Consider the following 16,551-nt stretch of genomic DNA (forward strand, 5'->3'; position numbering starts at 1 on the left):
GAGTGTTGAATCATGTCTGTAATCCCACATGGGAGTCCTCTCCTTTAATACTCTTATGGTTTAGAAGACAGCCTATGTAACACATCGTGTGCACATCAGCATAGAGTATTGGTTTAGTTCCTGTGTGAGACATTAAAAGAAGTATGTGTGTATAATACCTGTGGGATACATGCTTCATAGTATTATTGCCATGCTATTGTGAATATTTCACTTGTTAAGTATGTCATTGATTAGAACATTAAGCTATAACTGAGTTCTTTCTCAACTACAACTACCTAGAGAAGTTTAAGTCAGGTACATCACTGACTTCTTTGAATTATTCTCCTGTGCGATGATCCATAGGAAGATTTCGTATTTAAGAGGCACATTGAGCTCCCATTGCATAGGACCTCTACATCTCTTCCTTGACTGTAAAAGAAGCTTTTTAACTGCATTGTGTAGGGTCCCTAGTGTGTTTTCTGCTCCTTATATTCTAGAGTGTCACAAGGGTGTTACCTGGATTCATTCTACATTAGATATTAAATTTGTCTTCATGGTGGCTGGAAAGATGTTTTGCTGTTCAATAATGCTGGATGTTTTCCCACGTAGAACACACATAGTCTGCAACAATATTCATTCTTTTAATACCAGGGATCCTGACACATTTCTCTAGCTTCTCTAGGTAGCAGTCTTACATCTAGTATACAGAAATTCATACATATTTTAAAAAATTTTCCCTTGATTATATTCAGAAAAATCAGCTGTTAAAAATATTTTATGTAATACTCTAGTTATATATTCTTACATCTTTGATTTCTGATTAAACTTGAGTTGGTCTACAAAATGTTTACCTTGTGTTTTTTTGTAGTTAGTTTTGTAACTAACATTACTCTTAAGAGGATCTAACAGAAAATTCTCCTTTTTGTTGTTTAGCCTTCTACAACAGATCCCAGAACCAAACTTTATACTACTGAAATATCTCATTTGTCTATTAGTGATAATAAAAGACTCACCCATGAATAAGCTAGATACTAAAAGGTTATCGATCCGCCTTGCTCCGCATGTCCTATGGGGTTGGACTTCTAGCAACTCATTATTTGGGAAAGTTGTCTCAAGAAAGGTAAAGGGATCTGATTTTTGCCTATGGAAACAAAATTCTAATTGTGATACAGGAATTTAGAACCCTTTATAAAGATCATAACTGCAAAAGGAAACCTTAGGATTGCATTCTTCTAGAGTGGAGAGGAATATAATTTGATCTATTTCAGGAAGTGTGGGAAGGGAGATTGTTGATATAGAATAAAGTAAGTGAATCATTTCTTTCTCCTTAAATATTGATTTTAGATATTAATGTTTTAGACAGCCATATGCTGCACTTAGAATGGTAGTCCAAGAAATGGTGTGTGAGGGGTTGGGGATTTAGCTCAGTGGTAGAGCACTTGCTAGACCCTGGGTTCGGTCCCCAGCTCTGGAAAAAAAGAAAAGAAAAAAAAATGGTGTGTGTTATTTTGTATGCTTTCCATTATTTTAACACTGCCATATTTCAGGTACACTTTCATGTTCCCCAGATCTACTGTAGCTGTTAATTTTATATAAACCCATACACATTAATATTTTTCACTAATTTCTTTACTCTATAACCTGATTGCAGTCCTTTCATCCAAGACCCATCCTCACAATCACTTCCTCCCTCCATTCTCCTTTAACTCTGTAGTGTAGAACTTCCATGGACACCAACTCACCCTCATACAACAATTCACAACAGGAATAAGTGCATCTATGCCAACTGAAGGCAGACAAAGCAGTTCAGCTAAAAGAAAGCAATCCAGTGGTAGACAACAGAGTGACAGCCAGTTCCCGCAACACTAAGTAGGGGAACTACCTGAGATCAAACTGCACATCTGCTACATATATGTAGGGGTGCCTAGATCCTGCTGCTGGAGCATATGAAGCAGGGAGGTCCTGCAGATTCAAAGCTGAAGGATCACAACAATTAAAGGCAACAACAAGAAACCAGGTTATAGAAGGACAGGCACTTCTGGGGAGTTCCAGTAATGATGGTGTAGCAAAATCCAGAGGACTTGAACCAGACCAAGTGACTTATTTCAATGTACATTTGCAAGTAAGCCTGTTTGGCCAAAAGGGTATAATGTGTAACACCTAATGGCAAAACACATCTCACACAGTGCATTTTTACAGATGTTCTCAAATTTTTATTTGATTTTTTTTAATTTTGACTTTAAATTTAAGACTATATTTAATTGTAATCTTTGAAATTTTTGGAGGGGTGTTGATACCAATGGAGATATAAAAGGATTGAAAAATGAAATGAGAGTTACTTTATAGTATTATGAAAAATTTACAGAGATTAAATAATGAATACATTAATTTAAAAAGGAAGAAAGGCAATAAAAAAGTAAAAAATGAAAGAAAGCACAGTAAATTTTAACTAGGAGTTCTCAGGGATTAGGTCCACAGGAAAGAATACAGTGAGATTACACATGATGGAGGAGGATAGCCTATCTCACAGTTTGAATAGGATTCTCACCCAGGACTCTACTTGGCTTAGACAGACACATAACATTGTTAGTTAAATTCCAATTACCAAGCTACTGGAAACCTAAAATGCAAGTCTGTATTAAATTGCATGTTCTGTCCAAATGTAGCAATAAATAGTATTAGTCACTCTTAGTAGATATTAAATATTGCTCCTTTATGGACAATTCTTTTCAAATATACAATTCTGCATGCTCAAGTATGAAAACAAGGAAGTAAAACTATTCTGTACCATCGGCATATAAAATTAGACAATCCACTGACTGTGATTTTCCTAAGAACGATTTCTTTCCTATCATGTGCAAGACTGCACAATCATAAACTTAGGTGCATCCTGGGAAGAAACATATGTGATGAATAGAGTTGATTAAACCTAAGTCAGGATCTCAGAACAAAAGTAACTTATCAGTTTTGATCAATGTAGGAAATGTCATAATTTCCTACTAATGCTGTGACAAAACACTGATGAAAAACAATTTTGCAAGACAGGTTACACTCTGGGATAGACTTGCAGTTACCATTTAAGTACTGAGAAATGTCTTGGCGCAAAATGAAGCAGGGTAGGAATCTGGAGGCAAGAACTGAAGTAGAAGCTTAGTACTAGTTCTCCCTCCCACTTTGTATCTCACAACGTTCTTTTTCTGACTAATAGCTTAAGGGCCGCACCATCCTGGAGATCTCGACCTTACGAATTCCAAGGTTAATCAGGACAATATTCTTCAGTCTTCCCCATACAACAGGTCAATCTGATGGAGGAAGTTTCAAATTAAGACTCCTCTCGGCGGTTGGGGATTTAGCTCAGTGGTAGTTCGCTTGCCTAGCAAGCACAAGGCCCTGGGTTCAGTCCCCAGTTCCGAAAAAAAAAAGAAAAAAAAACTCCTCTTCTCACCAACTCCTTCTCTCAGTCACCTTTCTATTGCCTAGTAAAACACCAGGAGCTAAAACAAGTAAAGAGTGCACTTGGTGGAACGCATGGCTCCAGCTGGATATGTAGTGAAGATTGCCTTATTGGGCATCACTGGGGAAGGAGCCCCTTAGTCCTGTGTAGTCTGGATGACCCAGAGTCTAGAAATGCTGGGTGTCAAGGCAGGAGTGGGTGGGCGAAAGAGGACCACTGTCATAGAAGCAGGGGGTGGACATACACGGTTTGTGGCAGGGAAAATAAGAAAGGTGATGATGTATGAAATGGAAATAAATAAATATAAAACAATAAAAATAAAGCAACATGACCTAAGAAACTTACTGAAGTAAGTGTTTCTTTGGGACTTGGAAATGCAGAGGGAGTAGAGACCTTCAATGGCATGACAGAGGAGCATGGCTGCAGACAGGAACAACAACCAAAGGGGAAGCTGAGACCTGATGGCTCTTATCTTGGGCAGCAAAACTGTAGCAGGGAAAGATCATTGAGAATAGTCACCAGCATTTTGTGACCCAAATTCTAAGCAGTGGCATACTTCCACCAGCAGGGCCAAAGGACTTAAAGCAGCAGAAATTTGTCACCAAGTGTGTATTGCCATGCCTGGAATTAGAGTGGCATCCCTTTCAATTCATCACAACAAAACCACACACACTGGTCCTCCAAAAAACTCAACAAACCACTGTCATCAATTTGATTCACTCACAGTATTTAGCACCATGTCAGTTCTGAAATGTTGCTTTGTTGAGTAGTCCTTCTATTCCTTGCAATCTACATGAAACGTTAACAAGTTTTAGTAAAATGCCAAGAACATAGAGAACCCATTTCAGAGAGTTCATTTCATGGGTTCCTATCTGTTTGTGGCAACTGTTATTTTTCTCATAATTTTGGATTTCATTTTAAGTTTCCATTTTGTAAACTCTGTGAAATGACACTCCTGAATTTGCCTTGTGTATTACAGATATCTCTTATGCAAATTATGATTGACAATTATATTCAAATATTTGAAAATGATAATAAATATTGCATCCACATTGACAAAAGGTCTGATGGATTAAAGACATCTGCAGATTTCATAAATTCTTCTGGCAAATCAACTGCTATGGATGAAATCATAGGTGGACACAATAGGAAAGCCTGTGGCAATGATAAAATTTAAATATTTTGTATGTTGCTCTACAGGCATGGTCCTTCAGGTATGAAAAGATTTATTTAGACATCAAGGGAATGGAAGGACAATATCATTCTGTGATTTCATATATTTGTAAATCTCAAAGGAGCAAAGAGGTCACAAAATTATATTAGAATACGGGAAATGTTTTGAACAAAAATTTCATTAAATTATGCTTAAATATATGTTATATATTTATATACACATTTACTTATGTGCATCTATATACATACAGTTATGTATGATAAACTATTTACCCTATAAGAATCCCACAATATTGACTTTTTTCCCATGTTCCATAATTCATAGGATATATCATTCATATGAAAATGTTATTTTGGATGAAATCATGTAGAAATATTTATTTGATTCATGTATCCATTAAAACATTCTGCATGTTTAAGCCCTGTACCACTGTCAACATGCTTAGCTATCCTACTGTAAAAGTAATAATTTTTTTAAATTCCTATGAGAGACAATCTTGCCAAATTTTTAGCATTGGTATAAATATTAAATTGAAGAGGATCCACTTAAAAAGATATGTGAAGAATGATAGAGGCTAAAACACTCGTGATCATTAGTTAGTGACACTCAAATTCATATCCATTGATAACTCAAGTAATTCTTTGTATAGATTTAAGAAAACATATTGAAATATTACTCTTTTATTTTAATTGTGCTTCATATTTTTAATTATACTATTTTTAATGCTACAATCCAAATAACAATTCAAAATATTCATTACTTAAAGTGTACAAAGGGATGTCTTGCAAAGTTTTTTAAAATTTTTTATTAGATATATTTCTTTACTTACATTACAAATGTCATGCCCCTTCGCTATTTCCTGTACATAATCCCCCAAGCCCTCCCCTAACCCTCCCCCATACAGGTATTCCCCCTACACATCCCCCTTTCTGTCAATTCCATATTCCCCTGGATTGGGGTCCAACCTTGGCAGCACCAAGCACTTCCCTTCCACTGGTGACCCAATAAGGCTCTTCTCTGCTACATATACAGTTGGAGCCCTGAGTCAGTCCATGTATAGTCTTTCGGGGGTTGTTTAGTCCCTGAAAGCATGCTTGGTTGGCAAAGTTGTTTTTATGGTGTTGCAAGCTCTCTCAATTCTTTCTATACTCCCTCTAATTCCACTGAAGGGGGTCCTGTTCTCAGTTCAGTGGTTTACTGCAAACATTGACCTCGGTATTGGACATGCTCTGGATATGTCTCTCAGAAGAGATCTGTATCCAGTCCTTTTCTGCATGCATTTTTTTTTAGCTGTGACAATATTATCTACTTTTCGTGGATGTATATAAATGGGCCACATGAGAGGCAGGCTCTGAATGACCATTCCTTGAGTTGCTGCTCAAAACTTTGCTTCCATATCCCCTCCTAAGGATATTTTTACCCCTTTTAAGAAGGAGTGGAATACATATTTTGGTCATCCTTCTACTTAAGATTCCTATGGTCTCTGGATTGCACCTTGGGTAATTCAAGCTTTTTGACTAATATCCACTTAAACATGAGAAAATACCTAGTGTGTTTTTCTGTGATTCATTTACCTCACTCGGTATGATATTTCCTAGTTCATTCCATTTGCTTAGAAATTTCATAAAGTCATAGTTTTTGATAGCTGAGTAGCAGTACTCCATGGTGTAGATGTACCACAGTTTTTAATCCATTTTACTGTTTCAATGGCATCTGGGTTTTTTCCTTCTCCTGGCTATTATAAATAAGGCTACTATGAACATAGTGGAGCACGTGTCTTTGTTGTATGTTGGAACATCTTTTGGGTATATGCCCAGGAGAGTTATAGCTGGGTCCTCAGGTAGTGGAATGTCCAATTTTTGAGAAACCTCCAGACTGATTTCAAGAGTGGTTGTACCAGTTTGCAATCTCATCAAAAATCAAGGGGTATTCCTATTTCTCCACATCCTGGCCAGCACATGCTGTCACCTGAAATTTTTATCTTAGCCATTCTGAGTAGTATGAGGTGGAAACTCAGTGTTGTTTTGATTTGCATTTATCTGAAGTGACATGAGTCTATTATTTGAGTATATTTTTCTAACAATGACTTGTTTGTTTCATTTAGCAGGAAAGAACAGAACAACTACCACCTATAAGTGGTAGAGGATGACTGGAAGTCATTCTAAGATCATTCTATTTTCATGTTCCTGTCTACTTCCTACTAAATCGTAGCAGAAGATATTATTTCAAGATCCTACTTCTGCTTTTATTTCACCATATTAGTTACAAATAGTTTTCCCTCATTTAAGTTATTTTATGTTGTATATTATACATTGTTTTCTATTATAATAAATGTTATTAAATTGTGTTATGGTTACACTGCAATGTGCCTTGATTATAATTCTCCATAATCTTTGGGATGTAGCATTTTTCAGTCTACAGCCCATTTCTAGTACTAGTTTTCCCACCTCAGTTACCAAAGTATTGCCAGAAGCTAATGACATTAAAAACCCCTCAGCGTTATGACTAGAATCCAGTGTGATACAAAGTTCTAAATAAAATTCTAGTAACAATAAAAATTAATCATCACACTTGATGAAATTAGAGGTGGATCATGGTTTTTAGAATATACAAAATGACCTGAAAACACACGCGACTTAACAATTGAGATACAGCCTTTGGGACATGAATTTGGGTCATCAAAACATACTGTAACAAACAAACAAAACTGGGTGTTGTAGCACCAGCATCTCTAGACCAGAAGATTCTACAAGGATGGAAATCAGAATTGGAGACTGTAATTAACAAGAATTTTTGCTCAGATATTCCGGACATGTTTTTTAGTAATGATCAAAAAGACCTGTGGTGAAAGAGAAAAAGAGGGAGAGGAGGAGAGGGAGAGGGAGAGGAGAGGGAGAAGGAGAGGGAGAAGGAGAGGGAGAGGGAGAGGGAGAGGGAGAGGGAGAGGGAGAGAGAGAGAGAGAGAGAGAGAGAGAGAGAGAGAGAGAGAGAGAGAAAGGCAAATACTGTAAGCTCTTAAATTTCAATAAGCTCAAAGCTGTAAATTCATCACTAGTGATGTGCTCTGTATATTTTTACACACACACAAACATATAGGCATACATATACACACACATACATGCACTCACACACACACATCTATATTCATTACATACACTCAGAAATGGACAGAAGAATACAGTACATTTGTTATATCTGTGACCTCATCATGAAATATTTTTATTCAAAAATTGTCTATCATGAAATGGTCTCCAATACAAATTAGAAATATGGAAGTGTCAGAAGAAACCTCCAATAAAGTAATTGATAATTTCCATAATTACTCTTTATAGATACCTCCTGAACCACCATTCTTATATGTTTGTAATGTTTTCATTGATTACTATTATTATTTTAAAATGTTTATTGAAAATTGAATTATAGCACTGTAGGCTGACTTTTCTCCCTTCAGTCCCTGAAATTTAAATTATCTCAATATTGTTTTATATATTTATTTATGTATATATATATATATCTTTAAAAATAATAATACATCTTGAGTCCATTTTCTTGTGTGTGTGAACCTGATTTCCAGGATGTTCAGTGTGTATTAGATAATCCACATGCAGATCGTTTCTGGAAAAATTACTATTCTGGCAATCATATTAGCTGCCGATCATTTTTGACACATCAAATTTTGACCATTGTCTCAATACTTCTTGGTACTGCTGTCATTGTGGTTTTGCACCCTTTTTTATGAAAGGCAATTTCAAAACAGACTTTCAAGTATGCTGGCCTGTGTAGTCTTTGTAACCCCTTTTCTACAATGTTCCCTGAGCTATGGAGAGTTTAGCTATAATGTACATATATTCACAAGTGTTAGGTACTCCACTATGCACTTCTCTCTTCGGTGTGTACATTTTTGTTTTCTGTAATGTTCTTCATTTTTGTACTAAGAAACTTCTTTGATGATGGATGATGGCCCCACCTATTGGTGGATGTAAGACTAATATTTAGAATGCTGTAAAGAACTTGGTGACTTAGTAAATTTATGCTATATATATATTAAGGTTTATTACATCAGGAGCTCCGTAAATCTGTCTAGATTTCTTGCACCAGCCATGATTTCAATACTTTTGAGAGAAATTCTTTCAATTGCTAAAGTATTTCATGGGACTTTTCCCAAAATATGGAAGCTTTAGGTAGCACTTGGATTCTGTGAGATATGGGGGCTTGAGTGCCTGTTGCCAAATAAATCTTACAGGGATGTCTCAGCAATCAACTGATTCTGTCTGGATATGTCTTAGAAACTTCTTTCTTTACGTCACAGTTCTAAGGTACATAAAGCAGTATGCAGGATGAAATGTTAGGGAAGAAACTGATAGTTGTACCCATCTTGAACACCTATGAAATATGCCAAGAACCAGATTCAGATATCAGAATAGGTGCAATAAGGGGCACTAACACCTCAGTTGTAAACAACTGCTCTTTATTAGACTTCAATGTAATTTCTTTACCATAGCATTGAACATAGTTCTGGGTCTTTCATGTGTTTTCTCAGAAATAAATGATATTCCTAAGTACCGCTTTATAGAGCAACACTTTATGACTGGTTAATTCTCTTTAGGATCATCTGTTCAGGTTCTTTGCCCTGTCCAAGTCACATATTTTCACTCCTCTTTTACAAAATAAATTCATTTTCCTAGGAAATTATGAATGAAATAGAAATATGCAATTCCTCCTTTGTGGCTACTTATTTTTCTTCTTTCCACATCTGAAATTAGCCATAATTGATTGTAGTCTGAAATATTAATAGTTGAAATTTCAAGTAAGAAGAGAATGCTTTCTATACTGAGTTAAGTGAAGAACATTTAGCAGTGACAGTCTTATTTCTGCAAGGATGATAATCATTCTATCACCTAGAGTTTCCTTACAGAGAGTGCTGCCCATCCTCTAGGTACTTATCAACTATTATGGAACAAATGGCTTGCTCTGCACATCTAAGGTCATACACAATGGACTCTTTTTTCCTACAGCATTTGTAAACAAGTAGGAAAATATTACACCTGAATGATGTCAGGGGAACACACATTAGTACTGAAGTAGTCAAAGTTCTCTTTTGAAGATCAGATGATAGTAAACATACGTGAGCCTAAATATTCCAAAAAATATTCATATATCTTATAAACTTGACATGTAACAACATAAATAATTAACCCACAAAGTGACCATTTCTTCTTAAAAAAATCACAAACTTGCTCTAATGTAAATCAATGAAACCCCATCATCACAGTTAACTTCAAAATATTAAGTGTCTTGTGGAAATTCTAATGAAGAAGTAAATTTCTATTTTAATAAAAAAACAAACCAAAAAAAAAAAGAACAGAAAAAAACAAAGTATACAACCAAAACAAGAACAAAAATATCTTATAAATTGAAGAGATATCAGATAATGGAAATATTTCCCCATACTCATGAATCAGTAAGATTTATAAAATGAAAAACCTAGATTGCCGTATAATACCCTTTTGATTCTATCATTTAAAGCTGAATAAATTTTATAACACTTTTGATGTTATTAGGACAAAAAATATTATAGAATTGATTTTTTTCCCACTTTCCTCGCAGTCTTCTAACATGAGCCCTTGACCTCACCCATACAGCCTCCCCAACATGACTTCCAAAACTTTAACTGAACAATTACAACACCAAGGAACATGTAAAACTAAATGGGACCTGAAACGTACACAAAGAAATGTAGGCTATTGCATTGTAACAAGTGTATGCAATTGTATCGAAAACAAGTGTATTTTTTCGATGTGGGAAAAAGATGGAAACTTTTTTTAATCCAAGCTGATAGTGTCTATATTATTGGTTTGAGAAAGTTAATGCTTAGAGTTATTAATGAGCAGTATATAAAGGGCCTTGTAATTTTGTTGCCATATACTTTTCCCCCTTTTTTGATGAATGACTACAGGGTTATTTATCATTTTTGTTCTCTTCAATATATACCTTATCTTCAGACTGCTGTTTTCCTTTTGTAGAACAAGATTGTTGATGAGAAATGGCTTACTGGTTACTACGCTGTGTAATGTTTCTCCTTTTTGGCTGATATGAATGATACTTTGGCTGAGTAATAAAGTCTAGGATAGCATCTGTATTCTTTGATAACATGGAGGAGGTTGATCCAGGCCCAACTGTATTTTAGAATATGAATTGAAACGTCAGGTGTTCCTCTAATGAAGTCAGCTTTATATGTGCCTTGGTCATTTTCCTTCATAAAGTATTTTTTTAATTCTCTCTTCAGTTATTCTTTGATTATTCTGTGTCTACTTGATGTTTTCTATGCTCCTAGTACCTTAACATGATTATCTTTCAGATTTTGGGGAAATTGTTCTCAGACAATATGCAAATTGTTATTGAAGAAGTTTTATTCTAATGCTTATTGTAGTGTACTGAAATTATGAATGAGGGACCTGTCTCAGTTGGTTCTGATTGTTTAATAAAGATGGTGATAACGAGTGTCTAGGCGGGGTAGACAGAGGCAGCAGTTTTAGGATGCTTGAAAAAAGAACCAGGGAGGAAGGAGGCATGGAGATTCACCAGGACAGAAGCAAAGGAGAGTGGTTCAGGACAGAGAAGCAGCTGACATGGAAAAGCCAGTGTAAAAGCCGGCCCTGGACGGCTGCCCAATGGGGTCCAGGGCAACAAAGAGGAATATAGACTTCAGCAAGTAATAACGTGGGAATATCAGAGGGGGACAGTTTAAGCACTTGGAGATTAGGAAGTGGTCTCGCCATTGAGATGATAAAAGCATATAAAAACAAAGACTGTTTGTATGTGTCTTTCACTTGAGTATATAAAGCATTGAGGAGGTAGGAGGAATGCGCCTCAGCCCATCAGCATTTGGAATCACTTGAGTAGTATTTGCTGGGTACAGAAGCAGATGTTGTTCAATGTGGAAGTGATAAATTACACTTAAAAATTAATTGGAAATTCACGAATATAAAATATGACCTGTGCCTTAAGATTAAGAGGTCAACATGATAGTTAAAACTTTGTAAGTTAATTTTAGTAGTTTGTCAATTTTCTATTCTTCCAGTGAAAATAGTTACTACCAATGCTGTCTGCTGTACCAGGAAACTGTAAGAGCTGTACCCAGCGACCTATGAAGAACAAGCTGTGCAAACCTATAAGGAAATATTCTCCTGTCTGCTGATTATTTTCTGCTCTAAGGACACAGGGTTTGGGACTCTTGATCTGAGATTAAAGAATTTATGTAAATTTAAGAATTTTTGATGATTATTAACAGTGAGCAAAGCCTTGATGATGTAAGTTTGCTCCATAAAAGTCAGGGTTACGGCTCTCTAGTTGGGAGAAATTTCAAAGCATGAAAGGGGAGAAGGAAGAATGATTATTGAGGAGAAGCTTAAGGAATGGTGAGAAAGGAGAAGAAAATAAAGAATGATGAGAATCTTCAATAAACAGAGTCCCTGAAATAGTAGCTTGCATCTACTTCTAGCCCCAAGTAATTCCTGAATCAGCACTGTTACCATTTTCACTAAGGACCCTCCCTATGCTGACGAGGTTCCTCAGCACTGGGTCATAGACAGAATCAGAGAATCTTGTAGACATATACATAATTCAACATGAGATATTTCAGACCAAAATTCAGTTCCAACTTTGTAAAACTGTTGGTTGTTTTCATTACAAGCATGAATAAAAACTTCCAGGATTATAAAATATCATAATGATGAAGGTGGTGTTCAGGTCAAACCCATGTTGGATAATCCGAGTTCTCTATCTGAGGTGCATTGCGTCTCCAGCAATAGGTAAAGTCTTTAACACTCTAGAAAACATCCGAGGGCAACAGCCTACATTGTTATGAGAGTCTCTTGAACAGTATCAAAGCAACAGAAAAAATAAAACTGAATGTTTATTTTTTTATGTCAAGTTTCGGTGCCAATGTAGACAGTCTATGAACTTTTGTGGGGACATTTTTAGTCAAAGTGTCATAGCACACATGTGAGTGTGTTTGCGTGTGCATGTGTTTGTGTGTGTGTATGTGTGTCTGTAATTATGTACACATATTTGTACTATTTTTTATTTCTGTAAATAAGAGAGGAACATAATTTTTATGCTTCTTATCACTTCTCTTGCTGTTTCCCTCTCTAGGATCTCTACGCGATATGAAATGGTCCCTTTTATTTTTGACTTCTTCAGTTTTCCTTCCTGTATGTTTGCATGTAAAATTTGAAGTTAACAATCATAGATGAGAGGGAATTTTCAGTATTTGCCTTTATCAGTTTGGTATACCAACTTAAAACAATTACGATATTTATAGGTCTATCAATTTACTTTCAAGTGTCATTTCAGGTTTTTAACAATTGAATGGGCTTGTACAGTATATATATATATATATATATGTATATATACATATATATATATATCTCACAATTTTATTTATTTATTCATCAATTTAAAAACATTCACACTGTTTCCATGTCTTAAATATTGTGAATAAACTGGCAATGAGCATACATTTTGTGTTGGCTCTGCACCCTGTCCAACACCCAGACGAAACCTGACTCACAGGTGCTGTGAAATGGACAGGATGACAGGAGAGGCCAAAACATGTAAGTCAACACCTGGAGGAACTGGATCCCCCAGGATCTAGAGACATAGGAACCCGGCCCAGCCAGTGGAACAGCTGAACATGGCCTGAACCTGGACACAGAGCACACCTGGCATGCTGGCTCTGCATCCATTATTACAACACCCAGAGGAAACCCAACTCCCAGAGGCTCTGAAATTCACAGGACCTCAGGATCCCAGGATCACAAAGGAAGCTTGACGCCAGGAGATCTCACACAACCAGTACCACTGGAGCTCTGATGAACTCAACATTACATTTGAGGTCATAACATTTTTCCCAATACACAGCATAACTATGACCACACAGAAATCAAGGAAACACAGAACCCTGCCCAGCCAGAGAAATGGGTTACTTCCAAGTTGCTCCACTGACTGGAGTAAACCCAGGGATCTGGATCCTCACCTAGTCTTGCAGCACTGTGAGAATACTTGACTCCAAAGAGCTCTGACACACCCAGGATCTCAGGACCTCAGGATCACAGGATGCGAGACTCACAGAATCACAGAAACAGCTGAACTCTGGGGAGTTCTGTCACAACCAGGATCATAGTAGAGACAGGCTCCAGTCACAGACAGCAATGGGCAGGTAGCACTAGAGATAACCAGGGGGAAAGAGGCAAGCACAAGATTGAAAACAACAGAAACCAAGGCTACTTGGAATCATCAGAACACAGTTCTCCCAATACAGAATGTCCTAAACATAACAAAGGCAATATCGAGCAAACCAGTAGGCACCTTCAAAATAAATGGACAGAAAGTTGAAACAATCACACTAAAACCAGGGACTAGACAAGGCTTCCCACTCTCTCCCTACTTATTCAAATATAGTACTCGAAGTCTTAGCAGAGCAATCAGACAAAAATGTACCGTAGTGTTTGGTCTACCATGTGCAAAAGCACTTTGTTTTTTGTCCTAGGAAATAAAGCGATCATTTTACAATTAGTAATACTTTCTCCAATCCTGGCTCCAGTGTAAAGGCATGTTTATAATAACTAACTTGATTCTCACAGTAGTGTATTGAAATAAAGACAATTTTGTCTTGATTCCTCCAGATCATGTGAACTAACTTTTAACTCAAAAGTGGGTTCATGGAAAGTACTCATGGTAGCAATGTTCAATACCAATTCCTAAAACTTCAAAGTTGTCACATGAGTAGAGGTATGCTCTGAACTGCCAGGACAATGTTTTATGCAAATTTTCAATATCCAAGAAATAAGAAAGTATTATATTCCTGACTATCTAATTGTTTTGCAGACGATGATGATGGCCACAACATTTTGTTGTAAACTTGTCAGGCTTCAAGCTAAAATCTATGAACGCTCTGATTTTCAACACTGTTATTATTTCCAATATATACATTATGTTCTTTAAAACTTCTCTCAATGTTTTAACATCGATTTTCATTAGGAAGGAATGAAGCTAAAAATATGCTCATTTACTTCTAATTTTCTTTATCATGAAACTAGGTTGGTACATTTTATAAAGTACCTTTATGTTATTTTTGAAATGTTTGGTGAACACCACTGACTGCTGTTTCTCCGTCACACTTTGATTTCTAGGGATCTTAAAGTATGTCTATGAAAATTTTGGTGTCATTGTACATAGTTCTTGAAAGATAAAACATGATTTGGTCAGAGTGATATTCATATAGGAAAAGTATACATGAAATTTTAAATCATATGAGTAGGGCACAGTAAAAAAAAACCTACAAAAATAGTAATCACTCCATTATTACTGGAAAGTATGTTATTTGGAGAAAAATGTTCAGCAGCATATGGAAGCGTTCAGAGCAGAGAAAGAAGAGAAAAAGACTGTGTATGAACGAGGCTGTCAGGTGCAGAATGGAGAATATCTGAGTAGAAAATGGGAGACGCCTGTGGTAGGAAGAAAAACTCACCCTCAATAAAGTAGAGGACATCCTAGAACATAGATTTGATCTGTATTTCTTTTATTACTTGCACTACAATGTATTTCCTTACAGTTAGAATTACGTAGCAGACAATCTCCATGAAAAAAATTGTAGTTTGATAGACTTGTGCTATCTTCATTAGTTTTGTGTAACTACACACATCGGTTGAAATGCAGTTTGCAAAAGGCATAATTTGACACTATCACTCAAATTCCTTTGTTTTAAAATCATAAACCTTCTAAGATTACATGATCGTTTTATGAGGATAATGTACATAACGTATACTGTGTTAATTATGACATTTACACATTATCTCCCAGGTTGGTTCATTCTCCATGCTTTGAGTCTCTAGGATTTACTATAAAAATGTAACTATACACTCATAATTATCTATTCTTTATTGTAGATCTCAGTGTTGTCTGACTTTCAGCATTCTGAATTTATCTCACTTAAGCACATTTATCTTTAAAGTAATTGTGAGTTTTGTCTCTGTTAGATATTAAGGGCCACAGAGTTCGTGGTATTTGAATACTGAAATTTTCTTGTTGACCTTTGATTGATTCAATGAACTAGGTAGTAAGAATCTTCGGGGTGAATATATATTACAAAATATTTTTCAAAGTATTCCTTCAAAATGCAGATATCTACCATCTACCCATCCATCTATCAATCTGTATATCTATCTCAGTGTTTCTATTTATGAAATATGAATACATATGTAAAAGATATACATACACACACATAAACAAACACACACACACACACACACACACACACACACATATGCTTTAAAACCAAAGGGTAGAAGGAAAAGAAAATGAAATGCATGGGTCACATTGTCAAAACATGCCATCTCTTCTAATACACCATAACATTCTGTCAGCCTGACTGCTACAGAATCCTCAGACTTCAGTAGTTTGTCAACTAACTGCTGTATGTAGTTCAATATTGTCTGCTGGAAACGAGAAGAAAAGTTTACATTGAATCAGAGTTCTCCATCCCATATTATCTCACCATAAAGGTAATTTCAATAACAAATGTGATACTCATAATTGACTTATATTATTTGGAAGTGGTCTGTCTTGATTTGTTCAGACTATGTGAAGTAATTCAAATCACCAGTGTCTTGGAAAACTATTTATGTTAGGAATGTTCTCTACCAATTCCTTAATGATAGAGAGTTATCATGTGAGGAGAAGGATGCATTACCATAAACAGGAGAAAAGTTTCTGCAAACCTTTAAAAATATCTGACCAGTTTAAGAGTGAGAATTATTTTATGCCCAAACAAGTTGATAACGCACCATGATTGCAAAGATTTTTTATTTGTAACCTCAACCCACAGTAGACGAATTCTGGTATTCTGCAAATTGTTTTCAACAAAATTTAACAGAATACTGAT

The 16,551-nt window shown here is 35.9% G+C and overlaps 1 protein-coding gene across 1 annotated transcript in view; it reads left to right on the forward strand.

Annotated features, from left to right (window-relative positions):
- Window positions 1-16,551, forward strand: part of LOC148006696 (uncharacterized) — a 98,689-nt gene that overhangs the window by 34,540 nt on the left and 47,598 nt on the right. The window contains 2 exon segments of the mRNA XM_087640966.1: window positions 913-1,099; window positions 4,413-4,647. Coding sequence (XP_087497092.1) covers window positions 913-1,099; window positions 4,413-4,647 — 422 coding nt within the window.

This window comes from Rattus norvegicus, chromosome 2, assembly GCF_021556685.1.
Source record: "Rattus norvegicus strain SHRSP/BbbUtx chromosome 2, alternate assembly SHRSP_T2T, whole genome shotgun sequence".
NCBI lineage: Eukaryota > Metazoa > Chordata > Mammalia > Rodentia > Muridae > Rattus > Rattus norvegicus.